The following is a 19,808-nucleotide window of genomic DNA, read 5'->3' as shown; positions in this document are numbered from 1 at the left end:
GATATCAAAGTTTAGAACCTAATATCTTTCATGCCTCAGGCATGTAACAGACTAACAAATCTCATTTATAAGACAAGAACATATATACCAACACTGATTTATGACATTCTTGAAGCTATCATTTCTCCCCTTAACGTCGCGAGTATTATCTCATCAAAGTGACAGTGCACAAAATTGCGGTAACTATGAGCACAACTTAAAACAAATTGACTTGAATCCTAATTTTAAGGGACGAAAATTATCTTTGTCTGCATAATTCGTTATTGTTGGAAAATATATCTCAACTGAGCTGATCATAATGATGCACGTAATCAAGATGCATCTCCCAAGCAGAAATTAGCAAATAATAAAATGCACTACAAGAAAAAGGCTCATTTGCGGCATATTTTTTGCAATGAAACTAGTGGGCATAGCAAATATTTGTAATTTTTGCACAAGGTGTTGGCGCTAAAGTATATGTGACATAAATAAAAATAACATCGCAACAAGCATCGCAAATGTAGTATAATATGAGTTTTATGCGACACCTTTCTTTTCATTTCCCTCTCCCTCTTGGTTTCCTTCTCTCCCTCTGTAAACATTTCTCATTTCAGTTACCATCACACATCTCCATTAAAATCCAAACCCCAATTCCTACCTTTTCCCCCCAAATTTTCCAAGAAAAGAAAAATAAAAGGAAACCCACTTTTTCTCGGGAAAATTCTCCAATTGCAGACGTCCGCTGTTGTAGCAAAAAATTCTCACAACTCTCACAATTGTACACTTCAATTCAGCCCTAAATCTAGTTTAATCGACAATCAGTCAAGCTTTCAAAATGAGGCAATTCAACCCAATTTTGGTCAAGGTAAGCAATTGATTTTTTCTATTGGGTATTTTTGTGATGCTTTGAGTTATTTTTAATACTCAGTTTTGTTAGATAGGTTTTCCAATTGGGTAAATTAGTTTCTATCACTACTTGTTAATTTATTAGCTCTGAATGAAATGAATTTTCATATGACATTTCTAATTTAGATGAGGAGTCATTTCTAATCACATATGAACCCTGTTTGAATATCAACAATCGTTAGCACCATTTGTAATCCCATATGAGTTATAGTTCAAATTCATTTGTGATCCATTTGTAATCCCATATGTATTGCAGGATCTTATATTGAGTTTCTATCTGTATGATTGACACCAAGTTTGAATCAAGCTGAGCAAATATTCGGTATGTTTCGGTTTTATTGTTTTATAAACAAATAAGTACTTTGATTATTAGAGAACAAAAATGAAATTTATATGCTACGTATAGGAGTGTTCTTTTTCTTTTTCTATTTTTTTAAACTAGAAACTACATTCCTACATGCATATACACTTAATGTTTATTCGAATTACTTTAGAGCATTAAAAGTGCATGCTTTTTTCTTTCTTTATCTTTTTATAGCAACTAGGTATGGATAAAAGTTGGATTAGATTAACAGATAGAAGATCTATGAGTATCGGGTTGGCCTTGAAAAGTTTTTGGACTTTGTATTTGATAACAATATGGGTGACACAAGGATTTATTGTCCTTGCAAGTAATGTTACAATCGCTACTTTGTTGCAAGGGATGAGGCAATAGCACATATAATAATTGATTAATTGATGAGTTTATGTCAAATTACAAAAATTGGACCCACCATGGCAAAGCGTATCATTCAGTAAATTCCAACCAAGGTACTGCGATAGTTGTGGGTGATGATATATTTCAAATGGTACATGAGACATTTGGGCATCAAAATTTTGATTCAAATTCAGGGAACGATCAACCGACAACAAATGATCAAGCCACAGAAAATGATTAGAAAATAAATATGGTCATGGTAAAGGGCCAAATGCTGAAACTACAAATATTGTAAAATATTACAAAATATAGAATGTCCTTTGTATCCGAGGTGTAAAAAGTTCACTAAGTTGTTCGGTTATAACATACAAAAATGTTTGTGGATGGATAGACAGGTCAATGACAATCTTGCTAACGTTACTGAAAGAAGCATTTTCCAATGAAGCAAATATAACAACTACATATTATGATGCTCAAAAGAAAACTCAAGACTTGGGTTTCACGTACAAGACATGAGATTCATGTCCCAATAATTGTATGTTATTTCGAAATGAGTATGAGAATCTTGGAGAATGTGTCATTTATCACCAATACAGGTATAAAATGATTGAGGATAAGCCTAATGATGATTTGAATGAAGATTGGCCTAATAATGTTATGAATGAAGTTCAATCTGATAAAGTTCAGAATGTGATTAGAATAATACTAGCCAAACAAATCAGATAGTTTCCATTGAAGTTAAGATTGCAAAGACTTTTTATGTCATAAAAAACTGCTTCGCTTATGAAATGGCATGCAGAGAAGTGTAAAGATGATGATGTGTTAAAGCATCATGTAGACACAAGCATGAAAAAGTTTTGATGCAAAGAGTCTAGATTTTGCCAATGAAGTTTGTAATATAAGCCTTGGTTTGGCATTGGATGATTTCAACACATTGAGAACAATGATCATACCTCACACTACGTGGCGTGTTGTCTTAATACCATATAATTCAGTAAATTCCAACCAAGGTACTGCGATAGTTGTGGGTGATGATATATTTCAAATGGTACATGAGACATTTGGGCATCAAAATTTTGATTCAAATTCAGGGAACAATCAACCGACAACAAATGATCAAGCCACAGAAAATGATTAGCAAACAAATATGGTCATGGTAAAGGGCCAAATGATGAAACTACAAATATTTTAAAATATTACAAGATATAGAATGTCCTTTGTATCCGAGGTGTAAAAAGTTCACTAAGTTGTTCGGTTATAACATACAAAAATGTTTATGGATGGATAGACAGGTCAATGACAATCTTGCTAACGTTACTGAAAGAAGCATTTTCCAGTGAAGCAAATATACCAACTACATATTATGATGCTCAAAAGAAAACTCAAGACTTGGGTTTCACGTACAAGACATGAGATTCATGTCCCAATAATTGTATGTTATTTCGAAATGAGTATGAGAATCTTGGAGAATGTGTCATTTATCACCACTACAGGTATAAAATGATTAAGGATATGCTTAATGATGATTTGAATGAAGATTGGCCTAATAATGTTATGAATGAAGTTCAATCTGATAAAGTTCAGAATGTGATTAGAATAATACCAGCCAAACAAATCAGATAGTTTCCATTGAAGCTAAGATTGCAAAGACTTTTTATGTCATAAAAAATTGCTTCGCTTATGAAATGGCATGCAGAGAAGTGTAAAGATGATGATGTGTTAAGGCATCATGTAGACACAAGCATGAAAAACTTTTGATGCAAAGAGTCCAGATTTTGCCAATGAAGTTTGTAATATAAGCCTTGGTTTGGCACTGGATGATTTCAACACATTGAGAACAATGACCATACCTCACACTACGTGGCGTGTTGTCTTAATACCATATAATTGTCATCATGGATGAAACAACCCGTCCCAAAGTTTTTTGAAACAAAAAGGCATTTCTGTAATTTCACAAAAAATGGGATATTTTGAAATAGGTTTACTTTTGGGTCTTGTTTGGTGTGCCCAAAGGGCCCACCTTCAGTTTTTGTCTCTCGACCCAAAGCAACTCAACTCTCTCTCTCTCTTTCTCTCCCTCACTTTTCTCTCTTTTTCTCATCTCCCCTTTAACTTTCTCTCTGTGCTCTCCCCTCCGGCGACCCACACCAAAACGGTGACGTTACCACCATCCCCACGACAAGCTTCTCGACCTCTCGACGTGGGAAGGAAACCAAACCCAGGTTCTTGGCGTGAACCGTAGGTTTTAGACAACATTCCAGGCCAACTTCGGGCACCACTTGGGAAACAAAAGGTATATTCATAAACTATTATTGGTGGTCTTCAATTTGGTGCGTAGATTGTAGGTTAGGGTGGAGAATCGGAGTTGAACAGAGCTAAGGAAGCTCGGGTCTCCATTTCCATCGAAACCAGTCTGAAATCGAGTCGACCTGACTAGGTAACCCAAAACCCGAAACCCTCTAGGCCAAGCCCAAACCCATTAAACCCAGGCCTTTGGACCGTGCAAACTCGGGTCCTAGACCCACTAAACCCAGCCCAAGTCTAATAGCTCTAAAGTCCAAACCCAAGGCTTCTGGCCCTATCTGAACGCAAACCCAAACCTAGGCCCAGGCCCAACCTTGCAGCCTACACCCATTGAACCCTTGGCCCAAAACCATCAACCCAACCCATGTGGAACTAACTCAAATCCTAAGCCGAGCGTGGGTCCACGTGTGGGTGCATATGTGTCTACCTTGGCCAGCACGTGGAGCACACACACCTCCACAGGAGGTACTGTGCTCTACCACCATCCATGGCAATGCTGGTGACTTTTCTAGCGAACTTTTCGGCGACCCAAATCGGGGCGTGGCCATCCGGTCGCCACCCCATGGAGGCACGTAAGGGCGTGTGTGGCAATGCGTGGGGGTACCCGAGGTCACCCCTTATGTTTTTCGACGTCCTAAATCCGTTTATGACGTTCGTTTTATGAAATTCAATAGTTATGGTAGATTTTTATTAATTGGACCCTTTATGTGCTTAGGTGCGATTATTAGCAGCGTTTCCGTCCCTCCTATTTCGCACGGCTCTTGACGACAGAGTATCTTTGAGTGGACCCCTTCCAAAATGCATGTTTTAATTGCTAGAAATGCATATATGAAAAGCATGATTTAATGGTTACGTTTTATGAAACGTTTATGAGTAAATTGGATTTACGCTTATTGATATTTCACGCTTTATGAATTATCATGCTTTATCGACTTTACGTTCTTCGTGGTAGACATGATTGATGACTATATACTATGAACATGATTTATGATATGATGTTTGAGCTACTGAGCTTCGTTGAGATATATATACTTATACTTTGGAAATATTATGTTCAATGAGTTTTGTGCTTATCTAGTGGTCACTATATGCCTACGGGCAAATGTTATCTATATATGGCTTCGGTCGGGTAATGTAGGGGCCTCCGGGTAGGCCTGGCAAACGGGTCGTGTCTATCGTGTTCGTGTCGTTTTCGTGTAACACCTGTTATCTTAACGGGTCGTGTCGTGTCACACCCGTTATCTTAACGGGTCCTTAACGGGTCGGGTCACTTTACCCGTTGGGTAAAGTGACCCGACCCGTTATGACCTGTTATGACCCGTTAAGAAAAATATATTTTTTTTTTTAATTTGCACATACCACACATTGCCACATAAATATTACTTCAAAACATTAAAACATTTCTCGTTCAAGTACTATATCTACACTCGAAAATCCAAGCATATACAAACAATTTTGACGGTTTAGATCGTTGAAATTAGTTTTGGAGAATTCGTAAAACGATAGATTGACTAACACTTAGAGTTTATTTATACTTTCATTAAGTATAACATAAGATTTTGTGGTATCCACTTGTGTAAATATTTTAAATTGAAGATCGAATTCATTCATTGTATTCATATAGGGTCAAGGAGTGTAGTTATAAAAAATCATCAAAATCGGAGTTAAAATAACCGTTAAATCGTGATTTTTCGTTTATAACCGTTGAAAAGCTTTGTCCTGTTACTTGATCTCTGAATGTTTTTTTTTTGTGATTTTTTGCTGATGTGATCTCCAAGCATATACAAACAATTTTGACGGTTTGGATCGTTGAAATTAGTTTTGGAGAATTCGTAAAACGATAGATTGACTAACACTTAGAGTTTATTAAGTATAACATAAGATTTTGTGGTATCCACTTGTGTAAATATTTTAAATTGAAGATCGAATTCATTCATTGTATTCATATAGGGTCAAGGAGTGTAGTTATAAAAAATCATCAAAATCGGAGTTAAAATAACCGTTAAATCGTGATTTTTCGTTTATAACCATTGAAAAGCTTTGTCCCGTTACTTGATCTTTGAATGTTTTTTTTTGTGATTTTTTGTTGATGTGATCTCCAAGCATATACAAACAATTTTGACGGTTTGGATCGTTGAAATTAGTTTTGGAGAATTCGTAAAACGATAGATTGACTAACACTTAGAGTTTATTTATACTTTCATTAAGTATAACATAAGATTTTGTGGTATCCACTTGTGTAAATATTTTAAATTGAAGATCGAATTCATTCATTGTATTCATATAGGGTCAATGAGTGTAGTTATAAAAAATCATCAAAATCGGAGTTAAAATAACCGTTAAATCGTGATTTTTCGTTTATAACCGTTGAAAAGCTTGCTTTGTCCCGTTACTTGATCTCTGAATGTTTTTTTTTTTGTGATTTTTTGTTGATGTGATCTCCAAGCATATACAAACAATTTTGACGGTTTGGATCGTTGAAATTAGTTTTGGAGAATTCGTAAAACGATAGATTGACTAACACTTAGAGTTTATTTATACTTTCATTAAGTATAACATAAGATTTTGTGGTATCCACTTGTGTAAATATTTTAAATTGAAGATCGAATTCATTCATTGTATTCATATAGGGTCAATGAGTGTAGTTATAAAAAATCATCAAAATCGGAGTTAAAATAACCGTTAAATCGTGATTTTTCGTTTATAACCGTTGAAAAGCTTGCTTTGTCCCGTTACTTGATCTCTGAATGTTTTTTTTTTTGTGATTTTTTGCTGATGTGATCTCCAAGCATATACAAACAATTTTGACGATTTGGATCGTTGAAATTGGTTTTGGAGAATTTGTAAAACGATAGATTGACTAACACTTATAGTTTATTTATACTTTCATTAAGCATAACATAAGATTTTGTGGTATCCACTTGTGTAAATATTTTAAATTGAAGATCGAATTCATTCATTGTATTCATATAGGGTCAATGAGTGTAGTTATAAAAAATCATCAAAATCGGAGTTAAAATAACCGTTAAATCGTGATTTTTCGTTTATAACCGTTGAAAAGCTTGCTTTGTCCCGTTACTTGATCTCTGAATGTTTTTTTTTTTGTGATTTTTTGCTGATGTGATCTCCAAGCATATACAAACAATTTTGACGATTTGGATCGTTGAAATTGGTTTTGGAGAATTTGTAAAACGATAGATTGACTAACACTTATAGTTTATTTATACTTTCATTAAGCATAACATAAGATTTTGTGGTATCCACTTGTGTAAATATTTTAAATTGAATATCGAATTCATTCATTGTATTCATATAGGGTCAATGAGTGTAGTTATAAAAAATCATCAAAATCGGAGTTAAAATAACCGTTAAATCGTGATTTTTCGTTTATAACCGTTGAAAAGCTTTGTCCCGTTACTTGATCTCTGAATGTTTTTTTTTTGTGATTTTTTGCTGATGTGATCTCCAAGCATATACAAACAATTTTGACGGTTTGGATCGTTGAAATTAGTTTTGGAGAATTCGTAAAACGATAGATTGACTAACACTTAGAGTTTATTTATACTTTCATTAAGTATAATATAAGATTTTGTGGTATCTACTTGTGTAAATATTTTAAATTGAAGATCGAATTCATTCATTGTATTCATATAGGGTCAAGGAGTGTAGTTATAAAAAATCATCAAAATCGGAGTTAAAATAACCGTTAAATCGTGATTTTTCGTTTATAACCGTTGAAAAGCTTTGTCCCGTTACTTGATCTCTAAATGTTTATTTTTTATGATTTTTTGTTGATGTGATCTCAAAGCATATACAAACAAGTTTGACGGTTGGGATCGTTGAAATTAGTTTTGGAGAATTCGTATGCCATCAATCAAGTTCCGTGCGTGTGTGTGTATATATATATATTTATTAAGTAGATTTAAATCTATTTATTTTGTATGTATAAATTATAATTGACTGGTTCACGGAATAGTACATACATCACGTGTCACGTGTGTCATTATAAAAATAGTGAGATATGTCATGACAGTCATGTGTGTGATAAAAAGTTAATAACTTAAAAAAAAAAAAAAAAAAAAAAATTCTCACCACTTCTATTAATTTTCATTTTTCCCTCTCTTTTTTGTTTCCTTTTCAACTTTTTCTTATCATTTTCACTTTTCCCTCCAATTTCTTTCCCTAATTCCCTCACTTTTTTGTTTTATTTTCAACTTTTCTTAACATTTTCATTTTCCCTCCATTTTTTTTTTCAAAAAGGGCGGCAAGTTGGCAACGGCAAGAAATTGATTATTGAAATTTGAATGGAAAGAAATCACATCAAATTTCAATGGATGCAAAATCATGCAATGCATCATGCATATTAAATTATTAATTAATAATTATTATAGTTTTTATAAAATTTAATATATATATATATATATATATAATTATTATAGATAGACTTAATATTTTGGGGGTATAATTATTATAGTATATATAATTATTATAATTATTATAAATTTTATAGTTAATTTAATATATATATTTATTATAATTTTTAGGGGTATAAAATTGTAAAATTAATGTGTATAATTATTACAGTATTTTTTTAGGGTTATAAAATTATAAAAATAATATTCTGCTTATCGTGTATCGTGTTACCCACGTGTATACCCGAACCAACCCGTTATCTTAATAGGTGCTTATCGGGTTACCCGATAACGACCCGATTCGTTATTGTGTCGACCCAAACACCTGTTAATTTCATGTCGTGTCGTGTCGGGTTATCGGGTCGTGTCAGAAATTGCCAAGCCTACCTACGGGTCGAATGATATCTATATATGGCTTCGATTGGGTGATGTAAGGGCCTATGGGTCGAATGAAGGCCTTCAGGTGAATGAAGAGTTTTATATGCCTTCGGGCGATACAGATACCACTATTTAACACACTATTTATGATATATATTTTATGAAGGTTATATGACATGTTAGGGTTCTCGGAAAACCTATTACATATTATACTATTGAGTTTTCATAAATTTTGGGGGTCAGTACGTTGTTGAATAACTGTTTTAGTATTACTTATATATCAACTTAGTCCACTCATGTTTTGTTTTGCACCCCCTTAGGACTTAGAATCCATGCGTATAATCCCGGCGTCAATGCACTTCCGCATCGGCATCTTCGAGTCCTCTTGGTGTGGGGCCCATCCTTTTGTTCATTCAATTTTATATTATTCCTTTTTAGTGTCTAAGTTCAGTTGTATGCTCTGAACACATTCCTCAATTGCATATTCACTATAGTTAAATTGATAGCTTTTATTTATGTTCGTTACTTTTCATGCATCCTAATATGGCTTCATCACCTTCTAGTGTCAGCTAGCACGTGCCTATTCTGGTGTTTGGTCAATATCAGGGTCGGGCGTGTCAATGGATATGCATGAAGCAGCCTTTCTATATATTATATGTGCTCGCAGATGGCTCGAGAGCACCTAGTAATAAGATTGATGTATATTTACAACCATTGATTGAGGAGTTAAAAGGAATTGTGGCGTGAAGGTGTACATACTTATGATGCCTTAAGCAATTAGATGTTTAAACTACATGCTGCATTGTTTTGGACTTTTGTGACTTTCCTGCATATGGAAATTTATTGGATTGGAGCACTAAAGGTGGGAAAGCATGTCCTTCTTGCTAGATCTGGCATTTTGGACCCAACCCGTTAATATTAGTATTTTGGTGGATGCTTAATGAGTCGGGTCGCTAACGGGTGAACCCATTAACAACCCGTTAAATAACGGGTCACTTTGGGTCAACCCGTTAGACCCGATAGTTGAGGATGTTTTAGTAATTTCAATAAAGTCTTGCAACAAAAAATAAACTATGCAAAAAAAAAAAAAATAGTTGTTAACGGGTTCAGGTGACCCGTTAAGCTTAATGGGTTAGGTTCGGATGACCCGTTAACTTAACAGGTCGGATTGAACCAGACCCAAACGCAACAAACACAACCCGTTTACAGTTCTACTTCTTGCAATAAGAACACAAGATCTCGTTGGCTGACTAATAGAAGAAATTATTGCTACAAAGGTCACCTTAGGTACTTAGCCATAAGTCATAAGTTTCGAAAAGATAAGGCATCTTTTGATGGCACACAAGAATGAGGACGTGCACCACCTAAATTTCTGGTACTGATGTGAAAAGACAATTACAAAGGATACTCACAGAGTGTAAAAAGGAAGGCATTCGAAAAAGGAAAATAGATGAACTTAAGAATAAAAATGATCGATCATTATGGAAGAATAAAAGTATTTATGTTTTTTAGTTACTGTATTGAGAACATAATTTGGTTCATCATAATCTGGATGTCATGCATATTGAAAAGATTTTTTCTGAAAATATGCATTAGACATTGTTAGGTGTTGCTAAAATGACTAAGGATAATTTGAAATCACAACTTGATTTGCAAGAGCTGAGCATCAAAAAACCATTACACCCCCAAGAACGAGGTAAGAGTAAAGGTTTACCTACCTCCTGCTTATTTTACTATGAATAAAGAAAATAAAGATGTGTTCATAAAAGTATTGAAGGAAGTAAAGGTTTCAGACGGTTAAGCTTTAAATATTTCTCGTCGTGTAAACATAAAGGAGCGTAGTCTTTGGAGTCTTAAAAGCCATGACCAGCATATACTAATGCAACAATTACTTCCTGTAGCTGCACATAGAGCTTTGCCTAAAACTGTTGTTGAGGTATTAATCGAGTTGACCTATTTCTTTAGACAACTTTGCTCAAAAGTGAACATGTTATCTGATTTTGAACATGTTCAAGATCAGATTGTCCATGCACTTTGTCATTTGGAGAAGATATTTCCACTGTCTTTCTTTGATGTAATGGAACATTTGTTTATCCATCTAGCTGAGGAAGCATTAATTGTTGGAGCTATTCAATTTTATGGCTGTATACTATTGAGAGGTTCGTAAATATGCTAATGTAATTTTAATTTCATCTTAATCAAATATGTTTATTTATTTTTTTAATATAACTTACCAGATTTTATTTTAATTACATTGTTTTGTAGGTATTTATTAACACTTCAAAATTATGTGTGTAATCATGCGCACCCTGAGGCCTTAATTGCTTAGGGGTACTTAATGGAAGAATGCATGAATTTTTGTGCACGATACTTAAAATGAAGTTAAAACCAAACTTGATGGATTAGTTCGTAACTTACCCGTAATCAAAATTAATTTACGGAATTGAATTCCTATTACAGGATACACATTTGTTTATGTAATCTTAGGAAATCAAAATACATGTGAGGTTCATGCGCATTAAGGAATCCAACTCCTAATTTTGGAGGAATTGGACTCCCTACATGAGGGAGGTATTTCAATTCCTTGACACTTGAGGAATCCGGAATGGATTTCTTCTACCAATTATGCCCTCACTTGTTTCTGATTATCCTAACATTGCTCTTCATTTGACACTCATTATGCCATCTTTTAATAAATAAATAAAACCTATTTAAATATTTTTATATAAATAAATTTTATTATATAAATTTAATTAAGAATTTAATTTAATTAATTAGTAAGAAAATAAGTTATTTATGTAAGGGCAATTTAGTAATCAATCTAGTTTTCATTCCAATTGAAGTGAATTAGTAAACAACTTATATAAACTCAACATCATTCCTACTCAGATTCCAGGCAGTTTTAGTAAACAACTTCAACAAGAATCTGATTATGATTCCACCTCATTCCAATTCCTCCTCAATTCAATTCATCCTCATTCTAATTCCTCCTCAATTCATTTCATCTTAATTTAATTATGGATTAGTAAACGTCTCCCGAAAGTCGTTGTGAATGAACCTACACCTTAGTCGCATGATGCCGTTGCCACCACACAAACCCACCAAGACAACCTTTGTTAAAAAAGCAAAGGGAATCTCTCCCTCTCCCACTTGATTTTCTGTTGACAATAGGACTTGATTACGGTATATGCATTTATTTAATATATTTGTGTGTGTTGCCACCACACAAACCCACCAAGACAACCTTTGTAAAAAAGCAAAGGGAATCTCTCCCCCTCCCACTTGATTTTCCATTGACAATAGGACTTGATTACGATATATGCATTTATTTAATATATGTGTGTGTGTATATATATATATATTTATATATAAGGTAAAAATTGTCACATATATATTTACCAAAAAAGAAAGAAAAAGTCCCATTTTTCCAATTTAGTTTTAGGTTCGACTCTAAGAGGTGTTGATTTAGGCTAAGCTAACTAATAAGTCAACCTTAATAATTAAGAATATCACTAAATTGTAATACTACTTATATCTTTAATTCATAAAAGACTTGTAGCTAAGTTGGTTAAAAGTATTCTTCTTTGCACCTAATATCCGAAGTTCAAATTTTATGCTTCCCTATATCACTTGTATTAAGAAAAGTTTGGCATCTTGCAATTTATGTCACTATCAAATTCACACGTTGCCCCAGTTTTACCAAGCTGTCATGCATTATGGTTGTAAGGAACCTGATTTCCTTTTCTTGGCTGAGTGAAAAAAGAGAGGGCATATGTACCTTCATGTTACTCCAATTGCTTTTAAGTCGATGGGGTAGACTATCTTTATTTGCTTGACCAAGAAAGGACATTGGTATCACCTTATCTCTATGATCAGCAGAGTAATTACCAGCAAGAGAACTGAGTTCATCCATGGCTCTCGTTAGAGCTCGAGAAGCCTCGTCTTCCGATTCTAGTACTTATCACGTGTTCTTGAGTTTTAGAGGCGAAGACACTCGCAAGACTTTTACCGACCACCTCTATGAAGCCTTTGTCAGTGCAGGCCTTCGAACTTTCCGAGATGATGATGAACTTGAGAGAGGGGAAGATATTAAGTTGGAGCTGCCGATAGCAATCCAACATTCTCAAAGTTCAGTCATAGTGTTTTCAAAAGACTACGCTTCTTCCAAGTGGTGCCTTGACGAGCTTGTGATGATCCTTGAACGGAAGAAGGCGTCTAAAAATATAGTTATACCAGTGTTTTATGACATTGATCCATCGGAGGTGAGGAAGCAGACTGGATCATTTGCGAAAGCATTTTCTAGACACCAAAAAAATCGATCTTTGAGCAAGGACAGGGTAAATGGATGGAGGGCAGCACTTGCAGAAGTTGCAGATCTAGCAGGGATGGTCTTACAAAATGAAAATGATGGGTAAACTCCTACTACAACTGATTTATTTTTATGAAGTTTCAGTAATTAGATTATCTTTTTATTGCTAGCTAGTGGATTAACTTTGTCACTAAATTACCTCTTATATACATTATAATTTTGATCATTTGAAGTCATTTCGATTGCAATTTTTTAGGCATGAGGCAAAGTTTATCAAGAAAATTGTTAAAGTGATCGAAGCCAAATTAAGTCGCACGCCATTAAGTGTTGCCCCTTACCTGGTTGGTATCAATTCTCGAGTAGAAGAGATTACTTTATGGTTACAAGATGGATCATCCAATGTTGGCATATTTGTAATTTGTGGTATTGGTGGAATAGGGAAGACAACCATTGCGCAAGTTGTTTACAATTCAAATTTTTCAAGATTTGAAGGAAGAAGTTTCCTTGAAAACATCAGGGAAATTTCTGAAAGACCTAATGGCTTGGTACAAGTTCAAATGCAACTTCTCTATGATATATTGGGTGGGAGAGAAGTGAAGATACATAGTATTAGCGAGGGAATAATTAAGATTAAAGATGTCATTAGCTGCAAAAAAGTTCTTCTCGTTCTTGATGATGTAGATCATACGAGCCAATTAGATGCAATACTTAGAATGCAAGATTGGTTTTATCCAGGAAGTAAAATCATTATAACAACTAGGCGTGCATGGTTGTTAAAGTCTCAGAAGGCTGTTAAGGTACATAATGTTCAAACTTTAAATCATGTTGAATCATTGGAGCTCTTTAGTTGGCATGCTTTTGGACAAGACCATCCAATTGATGGTTACATCGAACTTTCAGAAAGAGTAGTAAGGCATAGCGGTGGACTTCCATTGGCTCTTCAAGTTTTTGGTTCCTCTCTATCGGGGCAAAATTTAGATGTATGGGAAAGTGCATTGAAGAAATTGGAAGCTATTCCAAACAGTGACATCATGAATAAGCTCAAATTAAGCTACGAATCCTTACAAGATGACCATGACAAAAATTTATTCCTCCACATTGCATGTTTCTTTATTGGAAAGGATAAGGATGTCATTGTCAAGATACTAGATGGATGCGGCTTCTTTACAATTGTTGGCATTCAAAATCTCATCGACCGATGTTTGGTAACAGTTGATGAATATAATAAAGTGAAGATGCATCAAATGATTCGGGACATGGGAAGAGAAATTGTTCGCCAAGAATCGAAAGAGCCTGAGAAACGTAGCAGATTATGGAATCATAAGGATTCTCTCAATGTCTTGAGAGAAAAGAATGTAAGAAATTTCCTTTTGTAATTATGGATGAATTTTCCTCTTTTTGTGTTTAAGTGTGTGTTACCAATCCAAATTCTTTTGTTTTTCTTTCTTCTTTTGTATTAGGGTTCAAAAAAAATTGAAGGTCTTGCCCTGAACATGCATCCTGCGGACTGCCCTTCAAGAAAATCGAATATGGTTGTCTTGGAAACCAAGGCATTTAAAAGGATGGTCAAGTTGAGATTCCTCCAGCTTAGTTATGTACAACTTAATGGATGCTATGAAGAATTTCCTAATGGATTGAGATGGTTGCATTGGCTTAAATTCCCCTTAGACTCTATACCCAGCGATCTTCTTTTAGAGAGCATGGTTGTTCTTGAAATGCACTACAGTAGCCTAAGACAAATATGGAAGGGAATAAAGGTATTGAACTTTTGTTTTGTTCTTCTGTTGTAGGGAATCTAGGGATTTATATGCGCTAATATTAACGGGAATTGTTATTAGCACTCCAAACTTTCTATATTTATAATGAAAAACACACTTATGAGGAGTGCAAAATGAGATTTTTGGAGTGCCAAGAACAATTCCCATATTAACTCTTTTTTAACGCCAATTATTAATCCCATGCTTTCTTGCATTTTATCGTTTTACAGTATCTTCCAGCATTAAAGATCCTTGATCTCAGCCATTCCCATGATCTCATTGAAACCGCTGACTTTTCATCGGTCCCCAATCTAGAAAGATTTATTCTTGAAGATTGTGTAAGCTTGGTTTATGTCCATGAATCCATTGGAAATCTAGAGAAGCTTGTTTACTTGAATATGAAAGGTTGCAGAAATATTACAAAGCTTCCAAAGAGCATTTCTATGCTTAAATCACTCGAAACACTTATTGTATCTGGTTGTTCGAGTCTTAATGAATTTTCCATGGAAATGGGAAAGATGGAATCTCTAAAAGTGTTTCTAGGAGATGAAATTCCAATAAGTAGATTACACACTACCACTTTTCCTCACACTTTAGTGGTTTTAAGTCTAACGGAATGCAATCTTTCTGATGATGCTTTTCCAAGGGATTTTGGTAACTTACCCTCATTGCAGAGTTTGGATCTAAGTAGCAATCCAATTTGTAGCCTACCAGATTGCATCAGAGGCCTCACGAAGCTCAATCACCTTGCATTTTCCCGGTGTTCAAAGCTCAAATCGCTTGTGGGGCTACCGAGAGTTACAGAATTAGTTACAGTACATTCTGAATCCTTGGAAAAAATAACATTTCAAACAATTTCGTGCATCCCGGAGAGGTTTATGCATGGTTACAACTTTAAACTTGCTGAGATTGAGTACTGGTATAAGTTAGAACCCATTGAAAGAGTTGATGTAGAAATGATCAAACTTTTGGGATTGTGCAACTTGGAATCCATGAAAGCCATCAGGATGTTCATCCCAGATATGCTATATCGGGATGGCATGATCCGTCCCCTTGAGGTGCTTCTCTCTCTCTCTCTCTCTCTCTCTCTCTTTCACAAGAATGCTATATGTAACCCCAATTGTTTTTCCAAATTTGCATGACATGCTCACACTACTGGTATTTAACGCAATGATGGTTTGTGCATTATCATGTGACATGTAAGCTAGAGAAAGAAAAGTTGGGAAGAACTAAATTTTGGTAAAACAACTAATTACTGTTTGCTATCTGGCATAGGGATTGTATGAATATGGTATATTCAGCACATTTCTTCCTGGAAACGAGGTTCCAGGCCGGTTCAGTCATACAAGTAAAGGGTCCTCAATATCTTTTACTTTGCCTTCACTTCCTAATTTCAAGATCCAAGGATTGAATATCTTCTCCGTCTATGCAAATTCTGGTGTGTATAATTTTTCTGGTATGCCTAATCCAGTAATGATCAAAATAAGTAACAAAAGCAAGAATCTTAATTGGATCTATGGCCCCTCCTGCTACGGCATTCCTGATGATGGAAACGACATGACATGGTTAAGCCACTGGAAGTTTGGGAATCGATTAGAATGTGGCGATGAAGTGACTGTTTCAATATTTACACATTCTCCATTTCTAGTGAAAGAGTGCGGCATCCAACTTGTGCACGAGCGAGAAGATGAGATCATGAGCATCCAAGACTACAACATAGACCCTTGCCATCCCTTTTATGAGGATTTGGAAGAATTTGTTCCAGGAACCTACTTCCTGTGGGGTGGACCCATGGTGAAAGATAAAGACTATGTTTTTAGTTGGCAAAAGGAAGATTGGTTCCGCAGCATCTTTGGAGACTCTAATGAAGAGAATGGTATGTTGTTTAGCAAAGTTGTTCGTACTCTCACTTTGTCATCCGGCATTGTTCTTGTTTGTGCTTTAAAATACGATATATATCAATCTTAGTGTACACATGTAAGTCCATATCCACTTGCATTTTTGAAGAACTTGCTGTATTGATTGTATTGATCTCTTGGACTGTCTGGTATTTGTGTTTTGTCTAGACCAAGAAGAAGGGCAGCAGGTGGGCGATAAGCCGCTTGCGATTGTAGTTGCAGCAGCAGAAGCATTGGTAGAAGCAGAGAGAGCAAGCAATACCGGCGGTCGAAGAGGCTGCAAGATTTTCGTTATATTCACCGCTGTCTTCTTTCTCTTCGTTTCTTTAGTATTTTCTCGCTTTCCTTTCTCTTGGTCATGAAAGACATTTGTTATACTTGACACAATCATCTTTGCCCTCCCTCTGTGCTATCAAATTACTTTATCTGAATAATTGTAATGGGTGGATTTATAATTTCTTATCGGTTGCCATGGCAGCCGCCCATCCTTATCTCTTTCCCTCTTCCTCAATACCGATTTTAGGTAAGACTAATCTCTTAAAAGGGTTTAGGGTTCATCCAATTTCATGAATACATGTAAGTGACCTTTACCAGAATGGTAGAAAGGAATTGGGCTCTTACATAATGATGTGGATTCAAACTTCATCGGAGACTAATTTAACAAAATTTATCGTTCGAAAAAAAAAAAAATTCATGAATACATGAATCCCTTTTCTCGCCGATTCTTCATAAATACCATAAAGAGTAGATTATTCAATTTTCATGTTTTCCTTATTAAATAAAATGAAACCTTCAGTTACCCATTAATTTAGAAAATACATTTGAAATAATGACTTTATGAGTCATCACTTTATGAGTCATCATCAAAATGAAACCTTCAGTTACCCATTAATTTAGTGTTTTCCTTATTAAACAATGGGTCAAAATGTTTTGACAAAAAATTAAGGATATTTTTTTCATTTTATCCTTATTTAATGGAGATTTTTCAAGGAATAACCAAAATGATTGATGATGAACAAACTTAGTGACCACTTGAATTGATTTCAAATTTCAGAGACCAAAGTGAAGAGATGAAATCTTAAAGATTAGTTTGGCTAAAAAGCCATTGCTATATAAATACATAGATTATAGACCGAATCTATAAACATGTATTCTCAATGCTCGTAAATTCTTGACCAAAAAAATAATATTAGTAAATTAATATTTTTAATTTTTATGCACATGTAAAATGTAAGTATAGTAAACCTGCAAAATGGCCAGCAAGAATCAATATGAGCTCAAAATATACTCAACTATTAAATTCGCCCCAGTTGAGCTCAAAATTGCTTAGTCACATAACGGGTAAGTTATAAAACTCATCACCTATAAGAGTCAAACATGAGACTTCTTTAAGTAGAGAAAAATATTTTAGACCGTAGTGCTAGTGGCATTTCCCCTATATAAGTTTGATTATTATAAGAAGGTATTTATCAATTTACCCCCTGAAGTTGTGAGGATTGGCCAAATTCCCCCTCAACTTTAATTTTGGCCAATTTCTTTCCTCAACTCTCATAATAGTCAATTTTCCCCTTGTTGTTAAATTTTCTGACTTTTCCATCTATTCTTCTGTTAAGTATGTCATGTACTATCCATGTGACCGCCTTGAAGGGCAAAAATGTCATTTTATCCAAACATTCTATCTTCTTATTTTTCTCCAAACTTTCTATTTTCTTCCTTTTCTCCGAGCCGAGCTCGTTTTGGTTCCACCAGTACTCCATCGACGCGATTTCTTCCTCCACCTTCATCATCTTCTTCCTCTTCAGAACCCTCTCATCAGTCATCTCCTCCGCTTCCTATTCCGCTGCTAAACCTCTTCACTTTCCCCTTCGGCCCATCGATTTTTGCCCTTTTCTACGTTTTTGACCTTCCACCTCTCCCAGCTCCCTTCTCCTTCTCACTCTCCCTCGTCTCCTTGCCCACCCACATTGCCCAGCCTCTTTTCTCTAGCTCGTTCGCTTCATTTTTGCCCCAGGAGGCTCCGATTCGACAGACGGCAATTCCCTTGCCCGGGCTAAGCTTCCAGTGGGTTTCCTGATGTTTTTGGGTGCAGCGGCACTGTTGGGGTTTGTTGTAGTGGCGTCGGTGTGTTGGGGGTTTGGGGATGGGTTTCGACAATTATGGAGAACGAGATTTAGGGGTTTTGTGATGGGTTTGCTTTATGGGCTGTATTAGGTGTATAATTGCAGGTGGGTTTTGGAGTTTCATTATTCAAGTCAGTTTTTTTGCTACTTTTATACAAAATTGAAATGGAAGGGTTTCATGGGAGGGTTAGCAGGCATCGCCATCGGTTGGCTATGATTTGAAATGTTTCATGGGAGGGCTTATTGGTGCCATGGAGCCATGGATTGTAAGCGGTGTCGAAGGTCATTGCCACGCTAAAGAACTAAGGTGCTTCTCTCTTTTTGGTCAATTTCTCTTTTGGTGAAGAGGTGCTTCTCTAACAAAGAAGAATCTAGGTGGGAGTAGAAAACATGGATGGAGAAAGGAAGAAGATAGAAGGTGTAGAGAAAATGACATTTTTGCCCTTAAAAGGCGGTCACGTGGATAACACGTGATATACTTAACGAAATCATAGATAGAAAATTCAGAAAAGTGAACAACAATGGGGAAATTGACTAATTATGAGAGTTGAGGGGGGAAATTGACTAATCTTTACAAGTTTAGAGGGTAGATCAACGAATACCTCTATTATACAAGCACAAAAAATCCAACTCATTTGAAATACCTTATGCATGAGAAATTTTTCCATGTTTTGGGTTCATTAGCTGACCTGGAGTTCCACCAACCATAACTTGACACCTATTCACCAACTCATTTATCTTACTTTTTCCTTTCTTCCCCTATTTTCACATGTTGGGCCTCAGAAGCCCTAATTTGCGCCTTGATGATCCATTACCCATCCAAAGCTTCCTTTCATCTCACAAGGGCAAGAGGATTTTCCAAATGCATCTAGCGAGTCATAATTTATGTCAAGACATTAATTTCTTGGAGCAGAAGGCTCCACAACCAAGTCACACAATGCATCAATAATTGACAACGAGACCTTATAATGCATTAACAGAGCAAAGTTACCCGCAAGTTAGTCACGTAATGCATCAATAATTGGCAATCATTAACAATTTTACAAAG

At 35.3% G+C, this 19,808-nt stretch overlaps 1 protein-coding gene across 1 annotated transcript; it reads left to right on the top strand.

Annotated features, from left to right (window-relative positions):
- Window positions 1-12,447: 12,447 nt before the first annotated feature.
- Window positions 12,448-17,131, top strand: LOC137733733 (TMV resistance protein N). Its single transcript, XM_068472897.2, has 6 exons — window positions 12,448-13,087; window positions 13,242-14,340; window positions 14,446-14,742; window positions 14,973-15,800; window positions 16,018-16,618; window positions 16,809-17,131. Exons 1-6 carry the CDS (start codon window positions 12,588-12,590, stop codon window positions 17,000-17,002), a joined length of 3,519 nt encoding a protein of 1,172 aa, XP_068328998.2. The 5' UTR covers window positions 12,448-12,587; the 3' UTR covers window positions 17,003-17,131.
- Window positions 17,132-19,808: the final 2,677 nt, after the last annotated feature.

The sequence above is a fragment of the Pyrus communis genome, chromosome 7, assembly GCF_041283825.1.
Source record: "Pyrus communis isolate YQ-2024b chromosome 7, ASM4128382v1, whole genome shotgun sequence".
Lineage (NCBI taxonomy): Eukaryota > Viridiplantae > Streptophyta > Magnoliopsida > Rosales > Rosaceae > Pyrus > Pyrus communis.
The sequence above is the reverse complement of the archived record's forward strand: the minus strand, read 5'-3'. Positions and strand labels throughout refer to the sequence as shown.

Bases quoted from the DNA above. Each gene is read 5' to 3' on its own strand.
- LOC137733733 (XM_068472897.2), top strand. From the start codon at position 12,588: ATGGCTCTCGTTAGAGCTCGAGAAGCCTCGTCTTCCGATTCTAGTACT. The intron at 13,088-13,241 runs GTAAACTCCTAC...GCAATTTTTTAG, and splicing joins TTACAAAATGAAAATGATGG to GCATGAGGCAAAGTTTATCA. The intron at 14,743-14,972 runs GTATTGAACTTT...ATCGTTTTACAG, and splicing joins AAATATGGAAGGGAATAAAG to TATCTTCCAGCATTAAAGAT.